The sequence below is a fragment of the Gobio gobio genome, assembly GCF_949357685.1.
Source record: "Gobio gobio genome assembly, chromosome: 13".
NCBI classification, from domain to species: domain Eukaryota; kingdom Metazoa; phylum Chordata; class Actinopteri; order Cypriniformes; family Gobionidae; genus Gobio; species Gobio gobio.
Genome location: NC_137106.1, coordinates 25,467,040 through 25,492,895, shown reverse-complemented (window position 1 = coordinate 25,492,895; position 25,856 = coordinate 25,467,040). Strand labels below are relative to the sequence as shown.

General features: G+C 39.3%; 2 protein-coding genes across 6 annotated transcripts in view; both read left to right on the top strand.

Annotated features, from left to right (window-relative positions):
• ehbp1 (EH domain binding protein 1) overlaps positions 1 to 15,095 on the top strand; it is a 158,292-nt gene extending 143,197 nt beyond the window's left edge. For all 5 annotated transcript variants that reach the window (XM_079833627.1, XM_079833626.1, XM_079833625.1 and 2 more), the window contains 4 exons: positions 6,541 to 6,640; positions 7,589 to 7,662; positions 13,378 to 13,492; positions 13,830 to 15,095. In XM_079833627.1, the coding sequence (XP_079689753.1) occupies positions 6,541 to 6,640; positions 7,589 to 7,662; positions 13,378 to 13,492; positions 13,830 to 13,920 (380 nt within the window). In that variant the 3' untranslated portion in view covers positions 13,921 to 15,095. The remainder of the gene's footprint in view (positions 1 to 6,540; positions 6,641 to 7,588; positions 7,663 to 13,377; positions 13,493 to 13,829) is intronic.
• A 3,451-nt stretch (positions 15,096 to 18,546) lies between these two features.
• otx1 (orthodenticle homeobox 1) lies at positions 18,547 to 24,062 on the top strand. Its single transcript, XM_079832574.1, has 4 exons — positions 18,547 to 18,869; positions 20,439 to 20,628; positions 21,011 to 21,162; positions 22,239 to 24,062. Exons 2-4 carry the CDS (start codon positions 20,532 to 20,534, stop codon positions 22,959 to 22,961), a joined length of 972 nt encoding a protein of 323 aa, XP_079688700.1. The 5' UTR covers positions 18,547 to 18,869; positions 20,439 to 20,531; the 3' UTR covers positions 22,962 to 24,062.
• Positions 24,063 to 25,856: the final 1,794 nt, after the last annotated feature.

Here is a 25,856-nt window from a genome sequence, read left to right as displayed (position 1 = left end):
ATATATATATATATATATATATATATATATATATATATATATATATATATATATATATATATATATATATATATATATATAATGATAATATTAAATGTAAATCATGTGTGTCATAAGAGATTACAATTAACAAATTTGGATTTGATTAGACTACTATACAGTATTAAAAAAAATCCAATCTATTATTGTTGCTGTAGTTCAAACACTAGAGCATGGCGTAACAATTGCAGGATCATGGGTTTGATTTCCAGGTATAAAATGTAGACGTAGAATGCAGCGCAAGTTGCTTTTGATAAAAGCATCTGCCAAATGCATTAATGTGAAGACAAAAACTCAAACACAATTTTTTTTAAAAATAATATCTATGGAACTTTTTTTCATCCATCAAGCATATTGTCATCTGTTTCCCACTCTTCTGTCATTTTGCATCATTATTTATCGCGAGTGCTGTTGTGAAGAGGGCTGTAATTGTTGTTTTGTAATGTAAACTGCCTGTCTTGGCTGTTACGCTCATCGTGAAGCTGCGATAGTGGACAGGCGGCCCAGGGATTAAGGAGCAAGGAACGGCCAACACTAGCTGATAGTCTGTCAGTCTGTGATAATGTTTATTGATTAAAAAGAAGGGTGGAATACAAACACAGTTTAATAGAGTAGGGGGCTGCGGACAGAGATGGACATATTTGTGATTTCTAGTGCTTAACTCAGACATGCAGGCTAAAATTTATATAGTCTCCTGTTACTCCCCATGTCAGAAAAATGCTTTAAAGTAATAGAACCATTTTTGATGGGTCTGCATATTCGTTGAATATTAGGTAAAAGGAGAACACTGCATTCCAATTTGTGTATATGAAGGAAAAAATAGAAAAAAATCTATTATCTGCCATTTGTTTGTTTTGCTCCTGCCAAACTCGACATAAAGTGCTGGGGGACTGTGGTGTTTGCAGAAGAGTTGTTTGTGTTAACAGCACTGAGGGGCGGGTGAGAGACGTGTATTAAGGTACAGACTATCTTCTGTCAGCCCCTCACTGAACGTTCAAACAATTACATGAAAGGATGTATGATAACGGTGTATGTATAGCCAAGACTTTTCTGTCATTAAGGGCGACTTAAGCGATCCTGTTTTCCTCCTGCGGTTCTTCTATCGTCGCTGTAAGGCCGCTCCGCTTATGAATCCTTCCTCATAAGCCGCAAAGCAAGCAACTGAAGGTCAATAATACCAGTGGCAATTGAAAACCTTGTGACTGGACACTTTGCAAGGAATTAAATTGTAATGCGCTTTGACTGCTCATGTTCCATTAACTCAAATATGTCAGTCTGTGATCGTGAATTGATAATGTGTTTCCTTAAACATACAATCTGATCAGTGCACATATTAAAAACATGTATTTATTTTCCAACTTAAAAGATTTAATAGTGGTTTTTTTTTTATTATTGTCATTTAATTATGTTTTAGTTATTTGGATAATATTATTTAAGTGGTTTAATTCAGTTTTAATCTCTGAATAATTAACCGTTGCTTCAGTAAATTTAAGCTTTTGAAGATCTCTGTTTTTTTACCCGTCTCTTTGATTTTTTCAGTGTCTCGGTCACCTAAAGAGGCTGATCCCCAGATAAATAGTAAGCAGGGGAAAAGGTTAGTGGTTAACTAGGTTGGCTTAAACAAGAGAAAATGTGTTCGGTCCATTTTGAAACTAGCGATGGGCGTCTTAAAGCACAATGGCCGGGGCTTTATCCTGAGATTAGGTATTGTGGTTAAAGCTAAACTACCTTCCATCAGAGCGGCGCAAGGCGAGCGTGGCCCTTTCAGCCCACGCTAACAAGACTTCTCCACAGTGCAGACCCACTCAGAGTAATTAAATCAATCCTTTTGTTCTCACCGCTCTCTCCTTCAGTGACGAGTGAAGATCTGATTATTGCCTTCATGCATATTCAAAAAGACTCCCTGACTGGGCCTTAATGAGCTTCCTCTCAATCGCACAAGATTCATCTTGTTCTTTCCCCCCTTTTTACTTATTTTTTTATTTGTCTCTCCCTCTCTTTTCCATGCATTTGAACTCCTGACAACAAAAAAGAGTGAAACGGCAGTCAGACGCACAGAATGAATGAGTGAGGAGAGTCAGCCCACTTAAAATAAATCGTAAATGTTCAAAAAGTGACAGAGTGGCAGAGGAGTGGAGATCTTCCCCTTCAAACTCCGATAGACAAATTGGATTACTGGGTATTGGATTAAACAGAAAACGGGTGGATAAGAAATGAGAAGAGCTTGCTGTGATCACAGGGTTTAATATATTTCTTTTCTTTTTCTTTTCTTTATGGCCTCTTCTCTCCACCCCCAGCCTGTTTTTTTTTTCTTTCGGTAAAGACACCAAGCTCTTAGCAGGACTCAGGATTAATTTGTAATTGTTCTGGTTTCTTAATGCTTAAGAAAGATTTTTATCTAAATCAAATGAGGGGGAATTTTGTAATTAAACAAAATGCCAAGCAAAACAATCCCCCTGTTGCGGAGGTTTACTTCAGAGTTATTTGCTTTTTATCATTCTGTAAATATCTAAATAAGGTTCTAATTTAAAACATAAAAAAATAGAACCTTCAATTCACATAATTAATTTGGCTATTCACAGCATTTAGCCTAATTACATGCCTTGAAAATTAAAAACAAACTTTTGGAAAGATCTTGTACACTAATGTTTTCCAAATATCAAGTTGTGTTTTTTATAACCAGTTGCTAGCAGCTCAGATATTTAATTGATATTTTGGACTCATGACAGTCGTGCCTGGAGCTATTTAGGGTGCATTTGAAATTGAACAGGTGTATGTGTGTTTATAGCTATAGTCTAGCTGATATAACCTAAATATGTGCACATGGAACTTTACATTTGGGTGACTTGAGGTTTGTTTTGTCTATGTGTGTGTGCTGTAAGTGTTAGTAAATAATCAGTTAAGGTTAGCAGGAAAGAGGGGCAGATTGTGAAATGTGTGAGGATTTCATTAATGCTATCTATTTTGAATGCAACAGTGGCTGAGATGACTATCTTAATCTGATTCTGCTGCAGGGGCCAGATCACCCTGCCACGGACACAGGCCCTCGGGCGTACCAGACGAGCCTGGCCCCTGTAGCCTGCTCGTGCTCGTCTATGTGGACCGTAGGGTGTGTGAAGGTCCATCTCTTGAGTTTTGTAAAGTGAATGCTATTGGGACTGATCAGCCAAGCTAGGGAAGCAGGTTCTGTTCATTTTTAAACCGATTTTATTCAGTTCTCTGGAGAACTTGTATATAATGTTAATTAAAATTCTGTCAAATCATGAAATATTTTCGATAAATTATTATAATTGTTTTTATTAAAAAAAAAAAGTGTTATTAATTTGCTAACTGTTCTTATTATTGGTCTTACAAATGCAAATTTCGTTTTTTAGTTATATTATATTGACTTTAATGGATCATTTACAAATGCACAAAACCATTTCAATCCTTTAAAATTAATATTTTATTATTTTAGTTTATCAGTACAGAAATATATACTTAACTGAAATATTATTTCTAAAATGAAGAAATGAAAATCATCAGGAAAAAAGCTCAACCAGCCAACGAGGTGCACCCGGAAATAAGAATTGCATATTTTGAGGTTAAACAGTCACTATATTCTCTGTTAAGCTTTAACACTATGAAAATATTTTGATTTGGTTTTTGAACTGTTAACTATACATGATCTGTTACATGATCTTAAATCGGATCCCTTAAAATTAAATATACAAAGAAAAGAAAAAAATATTTTTGCTTTGTCCTTTTTGCAATTTCAGGACATCAATTATTTGGATCGTCCCCAGCAAAGGTCATAGTTTAAGTGTTGGCACTGTAGAATGTGTACGGAAGAGTGTTTGTATGCGTGTTATTTGTTTTAGTGGTGAAGCGAGGACTTCTTTCATGCTGTCAGGGCTCTGTCAGTGTTGAAGCTCAGGCAATGGCCTCCAGGATGCGGCTACTAATCCGTCATTCCCTTACAATGTCACACAAGCTTAATATTACCATTTATTATTTGCTTGTTTCATTTAACTGTGCGTCGCTACAATGACCTGTCACTGCACACTTTATCCCTTCCGAGCTGCACTATTTAAAAGTTGACTACAATAATCCAGGCTTGATTCCTAAATCCCGGACCCCCTCTTTTTCCCCCTCCCGTCTACTCTGCGTTGTTGTCAAATGCAAAATTTCACACATCTGGTACTGGCAGACATGAGAGCGGCTCCCCTGGTGGAGGGCTGGGGAGTTTTGGTGGGGGTGAGTGACAAGGCCGTCATCCCACCGGGGGCAGCCACTGGCTTTGTTGTGGCTAGCGGATTTGTCTCTCTCACATGACCAGCGTCACAGTCACATGGTGCCAAGCAACAGCGTGATGGAAAAAAGATCCGAGGTGCAAGTTCCCACATCAGGCTCTTATTGAAGATCCACCCTTTGTCCCCCCCACCCCTTCCTCGTAATGGCTCTGTGCACACAGACAGACACACACACACTGTCAAATCGCTGTTTTTTAAGACTGATCCAGTCCTGGCTTCTGATTGGTCAATACAGCATGCTGAAATGCATGAAATAGGAACATCTAAGGCTTGTTCACTTGTTTACAATATCACTAATCGGTACTTGTAGCAGTTGTTTTTTTTGTTGCGTAGTAACTACATTATCCAGATGAAAAGATTTAACGAAAAATTGGCATCCTTTTATTTATGTAGTAATTGTTTTTTTAAAGCAATAAAACCGCAAGCACTCTGTGCACAATATACTATGGCTCCCATACTTTGATTAAATAACCTTTTTTGACAGTATGAGCATAAATGCTAGGTATAATTGTCTTTGTGTTTGGCACTACAGTTACAGTAAATACACATCTAAGTCGTCCAGGATCACTCAGATGTGCAGATCTTTATTTAATGGTGTGGCACTGTAATTCTCATCTTAAGATCTACAAAAGTTGATCTTAAAGTCCTCTCATCGGTAAAAAGAGTGAGCGTGTTTGTGTACCGATGCTAATTCTGTTGTTGATGCTGTCAGGAACAGACAGGTATCACAGGAGCATAGAGTAGGTGATGTGATTACATAAGCTTAAAGGATCTTTCATCTTTTCTCCTCTTTCATCCCTCTTCAAAGACATAATTAGTGTCACAAAAAATGCTCAGAATACTGACATCGGAGTCATTCTTCCTGAACCCACTTAACCGGTTTACCCCACGGCCCAAACTACCAAACCCCACAGTGTCTGCTTACCTTTGATACCTTCTGAGGTCAAATAAAGTTTTGAATCTAAATGACATCGTTTGGTCAGACAAAACCAACAAAATGTGTAGTCTTTGTCTCCCATAACTTATAAGTCGAAATGGAATTTACTCCTGTGATGGCAAAGCTGAATTTTCAGCATCATTACTCCAGTCTTCGGTGTCACGTTTCTTCAGAAATCATTCTGATATGCTGATTACTTATTATCATCAATGTTGAAAACAGTTGTGCTGCTTAATATTTTTGTGGAACCCGTTTTTTCAGGGTTCTTGGATCAATAGAAAGTTCAAAAGAACAGCATTTTTTTATATCTTTAGCTTTTGATCAATTTAATGCATCCTTGCTGAATAAAATAATTTATTTATTTTACCTCTTACTGACACCAACCTTTTGAAGTAGTGTACATCGCACTCCGGATATGCAGATACATATACACTCGCATGTGTCATTAAATTCGAACAGTTGATTTTTACCACTAGAATTAAACTGAGTAATTGAGTTTCTTACCTGTCACACATTCAACCCCTGAGCAATATGCGGGCCCCCAACTGTAGTTTCCGACTGTGTAAGTTCGGCATCCGCACATGTAGGCCTTAGGCACAGGACACGTGCTTTTGGGTCGGGTCGGATCGGATCGGATCTGAAGCTCTGAGGCTGCACAAAGACTTGGAGTTGAGGCTTTAATCCCAGTCAGCGAAGGAAAGTAACCAGCCTTCATTAATCCTGCTCTAATCCAGAGGCATCTCTGTTTTACTGACAATGGCAGTACCTTGTGAAGTGTCTAATATGTAGGTAGTGAACACACATCTGGATGGCTTCCTAACGTGCGTGTCAGCGCTGTTGAGAAAAGCCTGTCAGATAATCTCATTTGATGCACTTTATACTCGTTGGAGGTGTGAGAAAAGTGCTTAACTTATCTGTTCCAGAGAAAGTCGGTCAAAAGTGTGTGTGTTCCTTTCTGTTAAGGTTGTTTAAAGGCTGCCGTGAGACTTTGGAAATTAAACTGTTGTATTGAGTTTTAAGGTGGAGATTTGCTGTAACTGGCAAGAACTTGAATGGTTGGCTCTTTTTATATTCGTATTTTTGTGATGACTATAAATAGTTTGTGATTTAATCTCATGATTTCCAACCAGACTTTAGAAAGCAGAATGAAATCGTAATGATATTTATTTTAGTTCGTTTTTTTTTCTGAAGCAGGCCCACTGAAAACTCTTACAGCAGAACGATGTTTATAATGTTATAATAAAGTGTTACATGCAATGTTTTTTTCTTTAGGGAATAATAAGGAAGAGGAGGAATCCATGATGCAGGAATGGTTCACACTGGTCAACAAGAAGAATGCTCTGATCCGCCGACAGAACCAGCTCTCTTTGCTGTGAGTTAATGTTTACTCTCTCTCTCTCTCTCCCACCCTTACCAATGGAAGCGGTGGTCTCTGAGCACACACACCTATAATATGTTGAGACCCACACTTGAAATGATTTTCCCAAGAGACCTGAGCTCAGTCAGAAGGTCGGGCCCCTCATTCACTTTCACCCCTCCCCTGGCGGCCCTCCACCGTAAAGCGGACAAAACGGCATATCAGTACGGACGCGTCTGCAATAATGTGATTTCAAAGACTGTATTATTCCACCCATTATGAGAATTGGATCGACCAAAAAAAGAATTGAAAAAATGACTTCATTCCCCTAAAAGAGGAAGCCATTATAACAATAACCCACATATTTACCCTCTTTTTTAACTGCTTTCACAGTTATTTTGTGCTTCAAAAGGTGATAATGTTCATTTTTTAAACCTTTTATCCTTTTATTTAAAAGTGAGAGTGAGACGTACATAAATCTGGATGGCTGTTCGTTCTGCATAAAGAGCGACAGAGAGAAGAGGAGAAGAAAGAGACAGAGTTTCAAAGCTCTCACAAATGACAGATTGAAGTATTCTAATCACATTATATCACTGGAAAGGGGCTTTTTAAGTGCTCAATTAAAAGGGCCTTGATAATTTCTCTTTCTTTCATTTCTTTTTAGTCACTGAACGGGCTGTGAAGGACAAATTCTATTAGGGACAGAGTTAGCTCATTTCCAATACATTTGAAAGTGGTGAAATTTAATTTGCCGTGTGATACCCCACCCGTCCGCCCGCCTGCCCGCCCGCCCGCCCGCTCTCGGCCCCCTCTGTTCTGGTTTGTGTATCGCTTATTTGCAGTAGATTAATGTGAGGTAGGGAAGGTGTTGGCGAGTTCACGAATCAATGTTTATTAAAGGTTTCTTTAAGTGTTTAATGATTTAGTAATTAACATATTGATGAACTTTTACAACTTGCCCAGGGAGAAGGAACACGATCTGGAGAGACGCTTTGAGCTGCTGAACCGAGAATTAAGGGCAATGCTGGCGATTGAAGGTAAGAGGGAGTGAAAGAGGGATTTGGGGGTGAATTTGAGAGGCGCTCTGTGAAAGACAAAGATCCTCTCCTGCTTAATTAAACCTGTCCGCGACGTGCTCTTTGACACCACCGACGTGGCTCCGCCCACCAAGCTCTGATTTGAAAACACTATTGATTGTTTTAGTGCCCTTTAATAATGTAGATCTTACAAATTCACCCTTGGTTTGTACACAAGATATATGATCTATTTTTGTTAGCAAATCATATATCTTGTGTACCGCAGGTGCACATGTCATTTCCACATCAATATTAAATCTCTGTGATGTGCCCCGGGGCGCCGGAGGACGCGTTCCTGTTTATAAGCTTTTTGAGTGTGTGTAATACAGACAGGTAAGGAAAGTAAAAAAAATAAAGCCTATTGTGTGGTATCAAAGTTGTCTGGTTAAGTTTAATCCCTTTGACTGTGTCCTCTTTCGCAAAATGAACCTTTTACAATCAATGCAAATTGATTTTACAATTCGATGGTGACCCTCTCACCCCTTGGCTAGCCATGGTAATTTCTTTCTGCACCTGATAAGCTAGCTGATCCATCATAAATCAATTCTAATTAGTTCGGAGAGGTTGACAGTGGACATGAATAGCCAAGCAGAGAGCACAGCTCGCCATATTGTGATGCTGCCGCTCGCCACACGCTTTCTCGCCTCCAGGGCTTCTCCGAGGCAGATCAACACGGTTCATCTCAATATTTTGACATGCTTCTGTCTTGTTTCGTAAAGATTCCTCCACGCTAAGAGTCGCCGTGATACTGTACACTAAATGCTGAGCCCGATAACGAGAACTTAAGCTAGTAATGTTCAGATGTCGAAGTGCCTCGGCCTTGTGTCCACTTATCATCGAACATGGAGTGACTTCCAAATATTGGTCTGGATGTGCAAGGTTGACGGGGTCCGTCCACGGCAGTGGTAATTCAGTCCCTGCTCCTTGTAACAACCCTATCGGTCCACACACTGCTACCTGTTGAATTATCACTGGCAGTTATTTTCTCTCTCTCTCTCACTTTATCTCCCTCACTCCCTCCCTCCCTCTCTCTCTTTCTCCCATGAGACCCAACACTTGGCATTCAGAGTCAGGGTGTTTCTGAAGCGAGTCAGAGATAGTTCTGAGCTGCTGGTGAGGAGGTTCGTGCATCAGTTTCTTATTTGGAGCCCCGACGGGCTCTCGCGCCCAGGCAATGCAGACAGGTAATTGCTGATTTGCTTGGTCAGCTGATGACATTGGAAGTGTAGCGGCTGAGGCGATCAGACGCGCACACACACGCACACTTTCTCCCGTATCAGTGCACACTCTTTCACTGATAGAGAAAAATACTCGCCCTCCTCGACCCCACGACTGCGCAGAGGAGAAACTACAGTCGGTGTGACCTGTAGATGAGCAATATTGAAGGCTTGTATAGATGTCATGGAGAGGTTTGGGTAGCGTTTAGGGCACGTTATGTCTTTTATTTAACAAAATGTCAAGAAGAATTTGGTGTGTCCTTAAATGTTTTGTTTTGTTTTGCTAAAATAATTTAGAATTTACATTTGAATATAAAGAAGATCAATTAAAATGAATTGAAATCCATAACTTATTTTAACTAGAAAACTAAAAGAGCAACATTTATCAAGACAAACTTTGAATATTGTCAAAGCAAAGACTTTGAAAAGGTGTTTAAAACCATTTGAGGGTTTGACAGGTGGACGGACAGAAAGAAAGAAAGAAAATTATCTTATAAAATATTCATTTAAATTGTCGAAACTTTTATGGACCAGAATGGAAGAATAGTTATTTTCCCAGAATGCATTCTTTTTTTAAAAATTCCAATTCAGTATCATTCCAATTCAAATTTAGGTTAAACTTCCTATAGGGTATGGCCAGTTTAATTCAAATTCACACATTTAAATTTTGAAAGGGAGCCAGTTATTCAGATCGGAATTTGCCCATCCCTGGCTAGCTGGACATATGGAACAACCTTTGTCATCTGGAGCAGGTTGTTCTTTTTTTCCTTTCTTTTTTTTTTTAAATAAATATTAATACTGTAGATATCATTACTCACTACACTTGTATTACACATTGTTAGATCTGAAGCCACCAGAAAGGGAAAGAAAATATTTTATAAATTATAAAGGCGGGTTGAAAAGACGGGATGGATTCGGTTAAAGGTGTAGAGCAAACAGGGTGAGTGTTAATGTCAGCTAAACGATAACCCCTTCAGTCTGCGCTTTGCTGTGGGGAGGCAAAGAAAAGTGGCGAGGCCTTCCACAATATGCCATGACTCCTATTTCTCTGCCTCCAAATTGATCCTTTTTGCCCTTTTTATCTGCCTGCCATGCACACACGCTTTCTCTCAAATTCGTCTTTTTTCCCCTCCCCTCTCCCCATTTCTTTCTTTCCTCAAATGCGGTGCACTCCGGGGCGTTATATTTGAAAGTGGACGCTCCTTTTTGCTGAGGGATTTCTGCATAGGTCCCCCAGTTTTGTTGTTACGGTTTTATATGATAAGCTTTTTTATATGTTTAAAATCAATATGTAATCCTGTGCAAGGGCTTATCCCCCTACAACCCCATTTGTAAATCTATTTGAGCTTTGTTACATGTCTGGGCTGCCGTATTCCTCAGATTGATTGGGTGCAGTGTGAGAATCCTATCAAATGGCCGGCTTTGATGATGTTGCAAACTCTTTCAAGATTGCTAGTTGACTGGAACTGGAGATAAGGCGAGACGACACTTTCTCATTCTACACTATTCACTGAAATCTGTGTTCATTTCCATTTAGCCATCGCTTTCTGCATTTGACTCTCAATATCCGCTTTTATACAACAACACCTAATAGACATTTATATTTGTGTAGTCTCCCGGTTCACACAAGTTTTTTGTGTTGTCGAAATATATTTTTTATTTAGGTGTTAGCAGTAGTTGATATCAAGGCTGTATAATTGTACTGAAATTATTTCAGCCCTTTTTCTCTGCATTTTAACTTTGTGTTTTTCTCATAAACCAAAGTAGTTACATTTCTCATGGATGCACAGAAACACAAGATGCAGATTAGAGATTCAAACATTTATTCAAAGACATTTTGCATATGGTTTGTTTTTGATAGTCACTTTATTTGTATCTGATGTAGTTTGGGCGAAGTGTGGTAAGAATCCAGGGACTGTCGTCCTGTCACCCTCCTTGTCATGGTTCTCCATGTTGGTCTTTGTCTCATTCCCAGCTGGCCTCTCTCCAGCTCCATCTTACGCTGGCGCTCCCAGCCTGCCCACTGCTCGCCTAAATCTGCTGTAATAAGATCATGCATTTTTCCCTGGATTCCTCCAACACTACTTATTTCCTGTTATTTCCTCCTAAAAAAAATCTCTGTTCAGTCCAAAAGTGTCCGTACACTATAGCGAGCAGAGCGGGTGTGTGAAGTTTGTGTGTAGTGATCTTTCAGCAGAACTCTCAGAAGAAGCTCTGTGCCTCCTGAAGCTGCCGAGCAGGTTGCACTCTTGAATAAATTTTGCTGTGGAGGAGGGTCATGGGGATTTGAACCAGTGCATTCTTCTGTGGGTTGTGAGTGCTCACATGGTTACCATTGGTGTGCATTGTTAGGGTTATCTGAATAAGCACCGACCATGTGAGTTTTAACGTGATTGCCCAGGGCGATGAGAGAGAGAGAAAGAGGGGAGTAATCCAAAAAGGATTGAACCCCCCACCCCACCCCACCACCAACAACAATTCCAAACTCCAGTCTTGTTCCATCTCTTCTTCAAGAAAAGAGAGGAAAAGAGAGGAGGTAGCAGCTTCTGTTAGTGTTTTATGGCGAGTTGCGATCACTCGTTTACTCTGCCGTGTCCCTCTGCGTCCATATTCATTGTTTACCTTCTTAATGAGGGGGGCGGCGCCGCTCCCGCTTGATTGACAGCTGCATGCGGCCTCTGCCGGAGGTGCAGGGGAGGATCTGTGGCTTTTTGGCTGAGAAATGCTGAAGGGGAACAGGAGGAGGAGGTAAAGAGTCGAGGGGCTTTTTCTCTCTCTCTCTCTCTCTCTACCTCTTTGGGACATGCAGGAGAAGTTTTTGTTGGTTGTAGCCTACCCTCCAGGCAGTTCTTTGTGAACTAGGCATTGTCGTTTTTGATGGAGGGGTAGCAGAAATGACAGAGCGAATTAAAGATGAGGGTCGTGAAAGACACGGAACGTATGGAGAGCGATGCAGGATAAACAGTCTGGCCTTTAAGATGTTAAATGCGGTCAGCACTGTAGACGCACATGAAATGGCCGGCCTGCGTTGCATTACTAGCATAACAGAAAATTAAACTCACTTTTGCAACTAGCCAAATTGCTCTTTAAAGAGCAATGTATCTTCTCTTTTTTTTTTTTCATTTTCTTTCCTGCAGCTTTTGTTCAAATTTGGCAAATTTGTTAAAGCCGAGACCAAATCCTCTCAAATATTTAGCATTAGCCTCTCTGAAGCCTAATTTCAGAACACCAAAGACTTTTTTTCGCTGCTGGGGGTCAAATGACTTTCAAATATTGGGACTGTGTTCATTTTGCCACTGCGCTTCACTTCAAAGGCGGAGAGGTTAAACAAGAGTGATGAGCAGACCTTTCGGGACCAACGACGCTCTCTGCACCACACTGCAATTTCACATAACCGCAGCAGAAATATTGAATTTTAATGCTGTACATTACTGACTTTTAAGAAGGCAGAATGTACGTTTTTATTTTTTATTTGTTTGCTAGAAATTGGTCGCTCTATATAAAAGAAGTTGATTTTGTGAGTCTATGTGCATGAGGGAGTGCTAATAAAGCAGTGTAAAGACACTAGTACAGTCTGTTCTTACAGCGGGCTGAAGAATAGGCCCGGTAAGATAACTTCCCCTTGGCTGTGAGCAGGGCCCTAATCTGCACTGGTATCAGTAAGGCCTGATCTCGTCTGCCTGGCTGATATTTCAGACCTGTTGTTGGCAGGGGGACAGGAGCAGGTCACCTCACAGAGACCTTTGCTATAGTTACGCACCTTTTATACATTACATTTCTATCATTTGTTTTCAAAAAATACATACAAATCCATTATAGTATTATTATAGTGTACTTATGGACAGATTTTTTTTTTTGCCATTTATTCTTAACGTAAATAATTTTTCCTATCTTAAATGGCGTCAGTGCGTCTCTTTGGGAGCCGTTTTGAAGCGTCTGAAAGCAGTTAGTGTACCTGAAGCACTGTCCTCGCATTCACTCGCGTTATCAGATCTGTTTTATCTGAATTCCACCGTGTGGCTGCTCTCCGTACAGGAACCTGTGGGTGCCCTGGTACAACTTCACAATAACGCCACAAAAGTATGGGCTACGTTTTCTTTTCTGAATATTTTATTACGGGACAGTGATGTCTTTCTCATTAAAACCCAGTATGTGACATCTGTGTCTTTTAAAGGCATAGTTCACTCAAAATCATGTCATTCCAAAGCTGTCTGACTTTCTTCTGCGGTAAAGAAAATATATTTTGAAAGTCAGTGGGGTCCAAATCAACAAATGATTAATTTCCATAATATCTTCGTTTTTGATAGTCATACAGGTTTTGAGCGGCATGAGGCAGAGTAAATGATGACAGAATTTAAGTCTTGTTTCCTGGATTGTGTTGGAAGGTGGTATGAAGTGATTAGTGATCAGCCTGAGCTTTTTCTCTTACGTTGTCCCTTGTTTCCTCTCTATCTTCCAGACTGGCAGAAGACGGAGGCACAAAAACGCAGAGAGCAGTTGCTGCTGGATGAGCTGGTCATACTGGTCAACAAACGTGATGCGCTGGTCCGAGACCTGGACGCCCAGGAGAAAGAGTAAGTCCTTCTGCCGCAAGGCATTGTGGGATTACTAGAGCCAGGATTAGTCCTCTAGGCCCTATAGTGTGGTTCAGGGAGGGTTTAAAGGCCAAAGTTTGAAGTCACCCACATTCTCTTTGCCACCAAGCATGTTTAGGTGTTTTGTGGGGGGTTGGGGGGGGGGGGGGGGGGGGTGGAGTCAGGCAGAGAGGGCTTGTGAATATTTAAAGAGCTGAAGTGACTCTGAAGCCGTTCAGACAGAGTACAGGTCATAGGTGGTGGAGGTGCAGGTGGCATTCTCCTGTGTTCCTGTCTGTGACCTTTGATCCTGTGTGTCCTATGTGTGTGTCGGCAGGGCTGAAGAGGAAGATGAGCACCTGGAGAGAACCCTGGAACAGAACAAAGGCAAGATGGCAAAAAAAGAGGAGAAGTGCGTTCTTCAGTGACGGTCATTTCCGAAGCGACAAAGGAGCAAGATGACGTGTACACTAAAAAGTCTTGAAATGTATTCGTGTCATAGAGACTACAGCATACACTTTATTATTGTTGTTTGAAATCTTCATATGTTGATCTTTTTATTATCTAAGGGCTGAAGAACTGGTGAATGCCCTGAGATGCATCCTGTTTCATTAATACCAGAGATTTATTGTTTCACATACACAAATTTAAAAACTTTATTATTATTAGGTTTGATTTGTTGGATCTCACGAACAAGGTACTTAAGGAACTAATATTTGAGGAGATGCAAAATGCTGTACAATTTTGGTTAAATCCATTATAATTCAGATTAATCTGAACACTAAGACATTCACAACTTTTTCTTACAGGAAATTATAACTCAAAGTTTCGGTACAGCACATCAGCTGGGGACATTTTCGGTTTGTGAATAGGATTGGGTTTCAAAATCATATCACATTTCAGTTTTAAGAAAATCTATCAGCATGTTCTCCTCTAACAAGACCTGAAATGTTTTAATTACTCAACTTTCTACGTGTAGAATATTTGAGAGGGGGGACTTGTTGCATTTAAAAAAATGTTTTTTGTGTTTTACTGACTTTTTTATGTTTAATATGTTTACCAAACATTTTAGAGCTTGCTTTAGTGAGAAGAGTGCTTAAACAGAAATAAACGGTCATGTTGTACATTTCATTTCACTGTTTGAGGCTTAAAAAAGCTTGGAAAAAACTTTATTTTCAAAAGCAGTCACGATCAGAGTAATTTATTACTGTTTGCTTTTATTACTGTTTGAGACGTTTTTAAAGTAATCATCTTCACAACCCTGTACATTTGCTCAAAAACTTTAATATTTATTGTATAGTTAGAAGGGAGGCTTTTCATGTCCGCATATTTCACGTCTTTGTTGTACGAGCATCACCGGTTTATTTATTCCACTGTACTATAAATATCTCTGTTCAATAAAATTCTAATGATTTCATACTCGAATCAAACAGCAGCTCGTGTGGTTTTGGGTGTTGCAGCCAATGGATTTGTTTTTGAAAGGAATTGTGTGTCATCGTTATTCAGCTGATGATAGGCTACTGAATAAACTTAGAACACATTTATTAAATTCTGTCGTTTATGCAGCTCTGTTCGATTTTATATAAATTGTCCCAATAATTGCATATTTTCTTCTGTCATTATTGCATAGATATGCCTGTCTAGTATTATGCGTAACCTAATAAGTCAATAGGCCGAATCTATTTCATTCATGGTGTTTTATTTTTCCTATGTTCTGACTGGACTGACGTTTCAAATAAAACCATATGAAGTCGCACTGTGACGAAACACGACAGACGTTCTTTTTTTTATTTTATCAATTAATAAAACAATTTACAGGCACTCAAGAGGGACGTCCAGCTCGTCCTGGGAAATTCCCCAGCATTTTACGGTTGTTTCTAAATGAATGTTTGCGTTTTCTTTTGTCTGAGGTCTTTCCTCGAAGGGAGATTAAGGCAGAATCGCTCTGTCCAAAGCATCTGCTTTCCCTCAGACACTTAATTCTCAGCCAAACAGTCATCACCGCAGCTTCGCATCCTCCATTTAACGAGCAAAATAAGTTTTGACAGCTGACGTCCTCCCCTAGCCCTTTTAATACTTCAACATTAATTTGCTGATGGTTGGGTCTGACTGTACCTTCATTTCCCCCCCGGGCGTTTTTTAATTTTTTTTATTATTATTTTGCAGTTATTATCACAGATGACTGTAATCTTCTGAATATGAGACACTTACTGGCGCTCACAACCCATTACACGGCGGCGGAAAGGACATTTGTTTGTTTCTTTAACTAATCGGAGAGTTTGAGCCTGTGAGAGGCTTGAAACGCATGTCATAATTTTATGCATTAGACCTGTGGCGAGGTCCGTGTAATCCCGATGAGACGGTAGCGTGGTGTTCATATCTAAATGACCGCTTTGAACTGTTCTCTAGTCCATTCAGATGCCTTATTTAATACAAGATGTGTATGTATACATCTGATTTGTCCCAGTGAAACGTGGGATGGAATATTAATATTTTACTTCTGGAATACGCTTCACGTAGCTGTAGCCTGGGCTATCTCTTCAAAGAGCTTAAACTTTTTTCGTTTTTGTAAAACAAAAAAATGAAATATTTGATAAATATTTAATGCATTTGTGGTTCCTTTACGTTATATCGTAACTCATTTAATGGTCTGTTTCAGTCAGGCAACTATCAGAAAGTTTAGATATATCTGGCATTTTCTCTGCATTTCACACACAAACACAAAGATTAATTAAAAAATAAAATAAAACATCGTATCTAGTGCTAGTTCAAACACTCACACGCATGCGGCATTGTCAAAATGCACAATTCCCTTACCTGATTGTTGTCCATTTGCCAACTGTTGTTTTCAGGCTCAACCCGACTGTTTATGTGAAAAACAAATTATTTTAAAAAGCTTTTAAAAATAAATGCTTTTATCACAGGCAAAAAAAGAGCTATCCAAAACAGCGTGGAGTGCAGTGCAGCATCTCAGCGCGAGCAGAGATGCGCGAGACCCAGAGCGCGCTCTGTGGATCCAGTTGCTTTGAAGTCCACGGCCTGACTTCAGGTGTTGAGCAGTTGGACTTGACGAAGCCCCTCGACCGCCGAAAATCCTTCCCTCGTCCTAAAATACACCGGGGGAAACGGTACCGAGCCTTCTCTACGAGTTTCAATATCGTATTTTATGCATCATCGTTTTAATAAGGACCGACAACATCGCCGACTCGCTCCCATCCTGCCGGCTAAAGAAACCAAACTTTTCCCCCTCCTCTTCTCGCCTCCTCTAATCCCGAGATTTACGAGCTCAGCATTTAGAAAATTCGACTGCAATTTGGGATTAGACAAAATACTCTTATTACAAAAGCTTCTTGCAACCTGATAACTTGATACTTGTTCTGGGTTTATCACGGGGTCTTAGCAACATCAGGGCCGAAAGAATAAACCAGCAAACGGACAAAATGCAGGAATTGTAGAAGCTATTTCTTTTGTGTGCGTTTGAGGATCACTTTTTGTTGTTATTAGCTATTATTGTTGTTATTATTATTATCCGTGGAAAAGTTTAAGGGCAGGTGGAATCTGTCTTTATGTGGGGCTGGAGGCAGCACTTGTGCTTTAAACAGGCAGTATAAACATTTAATATGCGCATTCCCTGTCACCGTAGTACTTCTAAGCAGTATCCAATAACTTTCCCTTTAGTTTTCCCGCGTCTATTGACGGCTAACAGCAGCATCTCTGTTATTCCCAAGAGTACTTTTGTCGATGACTTTGTTGATCTATAGAAGAACGTGTAAAGCCGCCCGGCCTTTGATTGGATGCCCCATATAGTAAAAATGTAATTTCGTTCCTCCGGCGGTCACTTGCTTTGAACATTAGGTCGCTTTCAGCTCAGGCCTCAATTAGAATGAGTTGATTTTGTGAGATCAACAAAAGGACCGAGCGAAGCCTTATTAAGATCTTCTGAGCCTTTCAGAAACAGTTAAGGAAACACCGCGCCCTCCGTGATATTCTGTTACCGTATTTTATTGGCATTTCTTTGGGAAAGTGAGGCTTGAAAGGTGCTTTCTTTGATTCTCTGAGGCTCAGACTCTCTCTATGTGCTGATTTCGTTTCTTTTCTGGAAGAGCCGAGTTTTTCTTCACTCCCTTTCACGTTTCCTCTCCGTCTGCCTATTAAACTTTACGCACACTATTCTGAAATGTAATTCTAAGTGGGGATTAGCCACTCATTAATATTCATGAGGCGAGGTAACAATAAAAATGAAAATAGATAAAGTGGATAAATTAGACTTTTTTGCTGCATTTACCCCGCTTCAAATCGATGGACTACATGCATCGATCACGTAAATGTGGTATCAAATGGTACTTTGTGAATTTTTTTTTTGTTGTTGTGACATTTCAGAAAGGGCCTTAATGTTTATTTCTTTTTTCTTTCTTTCTTTTTTGTAACTGTTTGGATAGTGGTTATAGATTTAATTAGCCTATATTAGACTGTTTAATCTAAGTGGGCAAATTCTACCTTTACATGAGCTAATAAATTAATATTCCAATAGGTCTATTCGATAGGCCTAGTCTCCGATTTTTTTTTTTTTCAAGCGGTCGGCTATACCAAATCAAATACATTTCAAGACACAAAACGGTTACAACTGTAATTAAGCAACAATGCAAATGTTTTGATTAGATTCGACACGACTTTCTAATTAAATGGTTTGGCCAATATTGCAATCGTTTGTTCTTTTGAATATCATAATTTAAATAGTTTAAATAGCCTATTTTACAGCCTACCTTAATTTTATAACGACTTTTTAACGAATTTATTTACCAGGTAATTTTAGGAAATGTATTGTCTACACTTTTCGTGATATTTTAGGTCTTCTCGAAATTCTAAACATTTATTTGGACGGTGCATGGTTCTTGATGTCTTTAGTCAGCGCGGGTGGGGCTTCAAAGAGGTTCTGTCCGTGGACTGGTTGTTACAGTTGTCAATCAAGCAGAGAATGCGCGGCGATTGGCTGGAGTGGGCGGATCTGCAGGTGTCCTACGCTCTTAGAGAGGCAGGGTTAGGAGAAGGTGATCAATCTCCATCCGTCTACATTAGCAATCACCTTAAACTAGTGACAGACACGAGCGAGAAAGCCAAAGCAGATGAGTTTAATGTATTTGTGTTCCCGGGGTTTAAAACCACTCTCAATAGGCTACAAGAAGTCCAGCTAAAAGCCAGACACGTGCGCCATATCAACATTGCTGCAGTTTTGAGGAGAGTTTTAGACGACATTTATTTGGTGAGGTTCCTCGATCGATTTGCCTTGCTGAACTCTTCCATTGGTGGATATTGTTTTTATCGTCTGGTCAGACTGCAAATATTGAGGAGAGGAGAAGGACGGAGGGTTCTGAAAAAGGTAAGAACTAATGCGCTTTTAATTTAGATTGAACACTTCACAAAACGGAACTAATAGCCTACAAGTTTCAGTTACATTTCATGTTTTTTATGTTAGCACGTCACTTGTTTTTTCTGCTGTAGCATATACATTTGGTTTTCTTGGAGTAGGCTATGCAAAAGTTTTCTATTTTTATTGACATTCTACCGACGTCAGACTCCGTGGTGTATTTAAGTTACGCCGTCTGGTACTAGCCTAATTGTCATAGTCGCTTAGAAGCAAATGTTTCGCAATGAATTAAATCTAAAAATAGTGGCCCGTATGTTTGAAACCGAGCGTTTTTGTAAATATAAACTCGCCGCCGAAGTAAAGCCTAAACCGGCTCACTTGGAGAGTAATTGGAGAGGCGTGTTTTGGTTTTTGTTAATTTATTTTGGTGATAAGGCCAAGAAATGAAGGTGTTTCCCCAGAGGTCTAATCTGCATTGTAATTGAGTTAATTTGCACGTAGATGTGTTCTTTCTAACCAGTCTTTACAGAGTAAAGAATAAGCAAGGAATAGATTGGAATACACAGAACTCTAAACGGCTCGGTTCTCTCAGCACGGGGCCCATCCACATTCATTTCCACGATAACCAGTCAGCTCCTACATTTGGTTAAAAATGGAATGACTAACAAAATGAATACAACGCGTTAATAAAGATACGTTTTTATTTTGTTTTTAAAAAAAACAAACAATAAAAAACAGTTCCAGCCTGTGATGATAATGTATACAAATACACATTTTCTATTAGTAGCCTCTGTTTTATCCGAACTCTATTGAGATGTTCAACAAAAGTTGCCTATTTTAAATAATTAATAATAAATGTATATATATTTTTACACCATGTTAAATTCAGTGTGACCCTGAAGACCATGTTTATCAGGCCTGCAAGTTTTTTTTTAAAAAAGAATATTTTAATAAGTAGGCTACTTTTAAACCGCACAGATTTGGTTTTATATCCCCCATTAAGACAGACAAGATTCTGCAAAGCCGTATTTAAATAATTACTTAACCTAATGTAAAATAAATACAGCTAACTCTTGCAAAATATTTTGAATGCTTTTTTATTATTGTATGCTTTTTAAATGCATTTTTATTATTAAATGTCAGAAAATGGGGAATATTAATACGTTGCATTTTTGTTGAAATATGGTTCCAAATATAGAAAGGCAACATTTTTTTTAAATATCTAGAAATACAAATGCACCTTTAATTCGCGTCAGGCATCCTGGTATCAGTTTTCACCGTTATGCTATTTTTTTCGTTTTGTAAATTTAAGATGAATTATTCGTAGTAGTAGGCTATTAGTATTATCATAATCGAAAAGGGTAATACATAATTCAAATAATTGCATGATTTAAAGGTTGATCAGGTTGTCACTTATTTATAGTAGGCCTACTTTGTTTTGTATAATATTTTTGCAGAGGACATGGTTAACTAGGCCTACTCAACAGTTCTTATGAACTCCTATTTAATTTTCTTTCCATTTGTCATGCTATTTTTCTGTTGCACATATCAGTTGTTAATATTATTACAATCACATTTCAGTAACTTAAATCGGGTCCGTCCTTCGTCAAACTGCAACATCGGGGGAAATCGAACTATTGGCAAGATCTGGGGGGACCCGTGACTGCCTCTAGCATGATGTCATACCTCAAACAGCCCCCCTACGCCATGAACGGCCTGGGGCTGAGCGGCGCGGCCATGGACCTACTGCACCCGTCCGTCGGATACCCAGGTACATAACTAACACGTTTTAGGTGTGCGATGAAGTGTTTGACAAAGCGACATGTGAGGAAGAATCACGTCTGTATGTTTTTTTTTTTTTTTTTTAATTAAGTTGTTAGAAACTGTTTTCATGAAACTTTAGCCTACTGAAATTATCTGAAGTGCATTTTATCAATGTTTATAAAGGGCTTCTTGGACCTAAGATGCGCATTGCATCGTTATTTATTAGCCTATTTAAAAAAAAATATCCGCAAAAAACGCTTTAAGATATAATTATTTTCGTTTCCGAAAAAAAGTCCTTGAAAATGTCCTGAAGCTATTTGCTATCACATGTAAACAAAATCATAATAAATTATCCTGTGTACTTTTTTATGACTTCTTTCCCCTCCCAGCAACGCCCAGGAAGCAGCGGCGGGAAAGAACGACATTTACGCGCTCACAGCTTGACATTCTCGAAGCGCTCTTTGCCAAAACTCGTTATCCGGACATATTTATGAGAGAGGAGGTGGCACTGAAGATCAACCTTCCTGAATCCAGAGTCCAGGTACATGTAATCACTAAATGTTTGAAGAAGAAACATCGAAATACTAAATGGTTCCTTTAGAAAAAAACTATTGTAGGCTCCAAGTATAACAACTTTCCAAACACATTCGTTAATGCTTTATGCTCAGCTGCTCCCCCTACTGATTTTTATTTTATTTTTTAAAGTTCCTAGTAGTTTGTAATAATGATTACAATTATTGCAGCTATTATTATTAAAGACTATAGGTGTGTGTGTGTTTGACATTTGTGTTGTCAGCCTTATATAGCCAATACTAGGGTTAATTGGCAGGTTATTTCTGCTCCTCTGTCTGTTTGACTTCTTTTTTTCCCCTCTCTTTTTTTGTGACACATGTTTGAATTATGCAGCATGAAATAATGTAATAATTGTGCTTGGATAATTAGTACCCAACCCAAGGTGTTCAGTGCATTTTGAATTGATTTTCCTGCACTGGAAAAATTGGCCAAATAGACCAAATATATGAATGTTGTCTACTTGATGATCACTGTGATTAAAAGCTCACTCACTTTGAAGTAAATATCAGTGATGAGGAAATGTAAAATTCCCACAGTCCGCTGTGGATTTTTGCACTCTTATGCTTTTTCTGAAGTGATCCGAGGCCTGAAGGAGTAACCCTCCGTCAATTTCCCAAGCAATTTTATTTGCTCTTAATAAGCACATGAAACAAAACGCTTTACACGGTCAGACCCTCCTTCCACTATTGAATTACCATCTCTGCGGAGAAACTCAATAGGCTGCTATCACCCAGCCGTCTACAAGCACTGAAATTAGATCCACACAGTACAGCAGAAAGGCCCTGCATGCAAATTAAAGCCAGGAACTGCTAATAACTAGCTATTTTCCACTCTGATATTGCACAATGGCTCTCCAACATGTCCTTCAGCCATGCACGGAAGGTCTCCATAATCATTTAATGGGGCTCTGTGTGCGTGTGTGTGTATTGGGCGTAATGGACTCTGCGCTACCCTTTTTTCATATGCGCCTATTTTTAAAGGTGTCGTTTAAACAGAATTTCAAAGTGTATTTTAAGCGTTTTGTTTCCTCTCTCTGCCCCACAGGTGTGGTTCAAGAATCGCCGTGCTAAATGTCGTCAGCAGCAGCAGAGTGGCAGCAGCACTAAAGCACGGCCTGCAAAGAAGAAATCCTCGCCCACCCGGGAGAGCACGGGCTCCGAGAGCAGCGGCCAGTTCACCCCTCCAGCTGTCTCCAGTGCTGGCTCTTCCTCCTCCTCCTCTTCCTCCACCAATAACACGGGCATCAGTAGCACCTCTACCTCTATCAGTACTGTCTCCTCAATCTGGAGCCCTGCCATTTCTCCAGGCTCCGCACCCCCGTCCGTCTCCCTGCCGGAGCCCGTCGCTCCCTCAAACGCCTCCTGCATGCAGCGCTCCGTCTCAGGCACGGCTGGCTCCTCCTACCCCATGCCCTACAACCAGACCACCGGCTACAGCCAGGGCTACCCGACTCCTTCCGGTTCTTACTTCAGCGGGGTGGACTGTGGCTCCTATCTGGCCCCCATGCACTCTCACCACCACCCTCATCAGCTCAGCCCCATGACGGCTTCGTCCATGCCCACACACCCCCACCACCACATCAGTCAGTCCTCAGGACATCACCACCACCATCATCACCAGGCCTACAGTGGCACTGGCCTGGCCTTCAATTCTTCTGACTGCCTGGATTACAAGGAGCAAACGGCCTCCTCCTGGAAGCTCAACTTCAACACTACAGACTGTTTGGACTACAAAGACCAAGCATCCTGGAGGTTCCAAGTCTTGTGATCTGATTTATTTTTTTTAAATGCCCTCCATTTTCACCATCTCTCCCTGTTTTAATAGTGTGCTGAGTTTAAGGAAAAATATATATGGACTTGCAGATTTTAACAGAATAGTTAGATGTTCGAACCCCCCCCACCCCCCAATCCCCTTTAGTGATAAGAAAGGGGGAAATGGCAAAGTTGTGGAGGGAAATGAAAGCTAGTTTTCCCTTTTTTGTCCCTGAAGAGACTTTACATGTACTCGACGGCCCAGAGTTCTGGTTCTGAAGTGTTTTGACGAACTCTCCTCATTCTCCTGCCTGTTCTGGATTACCATTTTTCTACACGGGACACTGAGCGCTCAGCGACTGTTTTACCTCCACCTCTCAAACCCTGTACAGCTGTTTCGTTTTCTAAATATGGTTATTTTTTAGGATGACAGATTCTAGTCAGCTTAACAGAGCTGAATTGTGTACATATGTATTTGGGTCAGTTACATTGACCATATTTAGTTGGTGTTACTGGATTTCAAATGGTTTTAATAAGACTTTGAAACGACTTTATGTAAATCTTTTCCCCAAATAATCCAAAGATCAAGAATTGGCCGCTGGACTTATTTGATATACTGAAAAAAAAAAATTGTTACCCTGAAAAAAATAAATAGGATTTTATATTGAGAACACCATGTGGGGAAGATAAATAAAATTTTGAAGAAAAAAAAAAAAGAAACCTAATTATACGTTGGACATTTTTAGAGCGGGAGATATTTGGCTGTGATATTCCACCATTAGGTAAACTAGCATTTGAAGATGTGTTGCGGTGAAAGAGCACGGGCATGATTAACATTGTTGGATTGCATTTAACAGCACTTGACTTAATTGCTCTAACCGAAAAAAAAGAAAATAAATCACGTGGGTGAGAAATGTGGTTAAGGAAGAATTCCCAAATGCCAATGAAATGCTGAATGTACTGCAGGCGCAGATCATTACATTCATGTCCGTAATAAAGATCAGTTAACTACCAAAATTTCACATGACTTCTGATTGGGGTATGTCCGATTTTTAACACCCAAAATTTACTCTCTTGTTGCAAATGTTTTCAACTCTCAACGAACGAATAAATAAGTAAAAAATACAATAAACGCACCTCAGTTTTATTTATTTAAATCCTGGATGCATTTTGGATTTATAACAGCTTTATATATTTTTTTTTGTTTAACCACTGAACCACACTGAGAGCTGCATGATTATCTGCACTGAACTTGATGCAATTCATTGCTTTATTTCCATCGGACTGTGAGTGAAAAATCGCATGTTACTGATTGCATTTTTGTTTTGTTTTGTTTTGTGGAAAGGATTACGTTTTTGCTCCTCAATAAATCGGTTATTTGCTACGGGTATGGATGCTACAACTGTGTATGCAGTGGTGTAAAATTGATTAACTCAAACCGTGGACTTTAACTAGGCCTGTATTCAGCTGGGCGTTAGAAAACTCACAATCGTTTGAAGGTCTTTTTTTTTTTTTTTTGCAAACTGTTAAAGGCCACGGCACCGCAAAATTTCTTAAATATTTATTAACGCATTTGATCAGGTCGTAATTGAATGCGCTCGCGATAATTGCTTCCCAGCAGAATCTCCGCGCGCTCTGGAGCACAAGAGCGTTTCGCCAAAATAACCCGGAGCGATGTCGCTTCTTCTGATTCGGTAATGACGTGGGTGGGTCTGGGTTAATGGGTCAAAAGCGGGAGGGAGGCAGCCGTCAGGCACCGGGCCATTAAAGAAATAGCTGGAGAAAAACAAGGCTCGGCAGAGCTGTTTAGATGAACGTGTTCCAACAGAAAAAGTTTCCTTTTGCTCGATTAAGCAGCGGATAGAAAGAATGTGCACAGGTAGTAAATTGTTTATCTCATCACAGGAAAGCCTACATTATTTCAAGTCCTAATTTATGACAAAGCTCTGTTATAATAATAATAATAATTATTGTGTGTGTATAGGCGCTTATATATATATATATATATATATATATATATATATATATATATATATATATATATATATATATATATATATATATATATATATATATATATATATATATATATATATATATATATATATATATATATATATATATATATATATATATATATATATATATATATATATATATATATATATATATATATATATATATATATATATATATATATATATATATATATATATAAATAATATAGCCTAATTGTTATTATTAATTATTATTAATAATAATAACTACAATTATAATAATTATTATTACATGTGTAGGCTATTATAGGATATAAATATGCGCATTGAAAGATACCTTAATGCCGCTCGACGTTACTATGAATATCACGTTCTGTGTTTTCAGAACAATATCGTTAGTAGCATAATAATAAAATAACCCGTTCGCACGACTTTAATTAGCTTCAGTGTTGTTGTGTGCTAATTATTGATGTGTTGGCCTGGCAGCTGAATCAACACCTCGCTCAGGAGAACATTACCCCTATTTGTTTTACTGTGCTCGCATTGAGACGCCACCGCGGCTCAGCGACATTACATAAACATGAATGGATTTGTAAGATTTGCATCAAACAAACATTTGCGTCCTGTATTCCTGGGGAATCATTTGAGGAGCTCGGACACGCCCTCGCGTGGAGCACCTGCTTAAGCCCGAGGGGTGAGAGAGAGAAAACACTAGGGCCTGTTCGGGCCTAACACTTTCAATTGAAGCTGGCATGTTTCTGGCGAGGTGATTTCATGGAGGTCGTCATATACACTGTGGGTAGGCTGTAACCAACATTTGTGAATATTTTATTTTAGTGAAATGTTGGCTATCAGAAGTAAAAGTTCCCGTTTTCAGACATTCGATATTTCGTCCTTGCACGTCATCGGTCATA

What these genes read in the sequence shown, in the direction of transcription:
- otx1 (XM_079832574.1), top strand. Translation starts at nt 20,532, where the DNA reads ATGATGTCATACCTCAAACAGCCCCCCTACGCCATGAACGGCCTGGGG. An exon ending in CCCGTCCGTCGGATACCCAG is followed by an intron (nt 20,629 to 21,010) that starts GTACATAACTAA and finishes TTCCCCTCCCAG; the next exon opens with CAACGCCCAGGAAGCAGCGG. An exon ending in TTCCTGAATCCAGAGTCCAG is followed by an intron (nt 21,163 to 22,238) that starts GTACATGTAATC and finishes TCTGCCCCACAG; the next exon opens with GTGTGGTTCAAGAATCGCCG.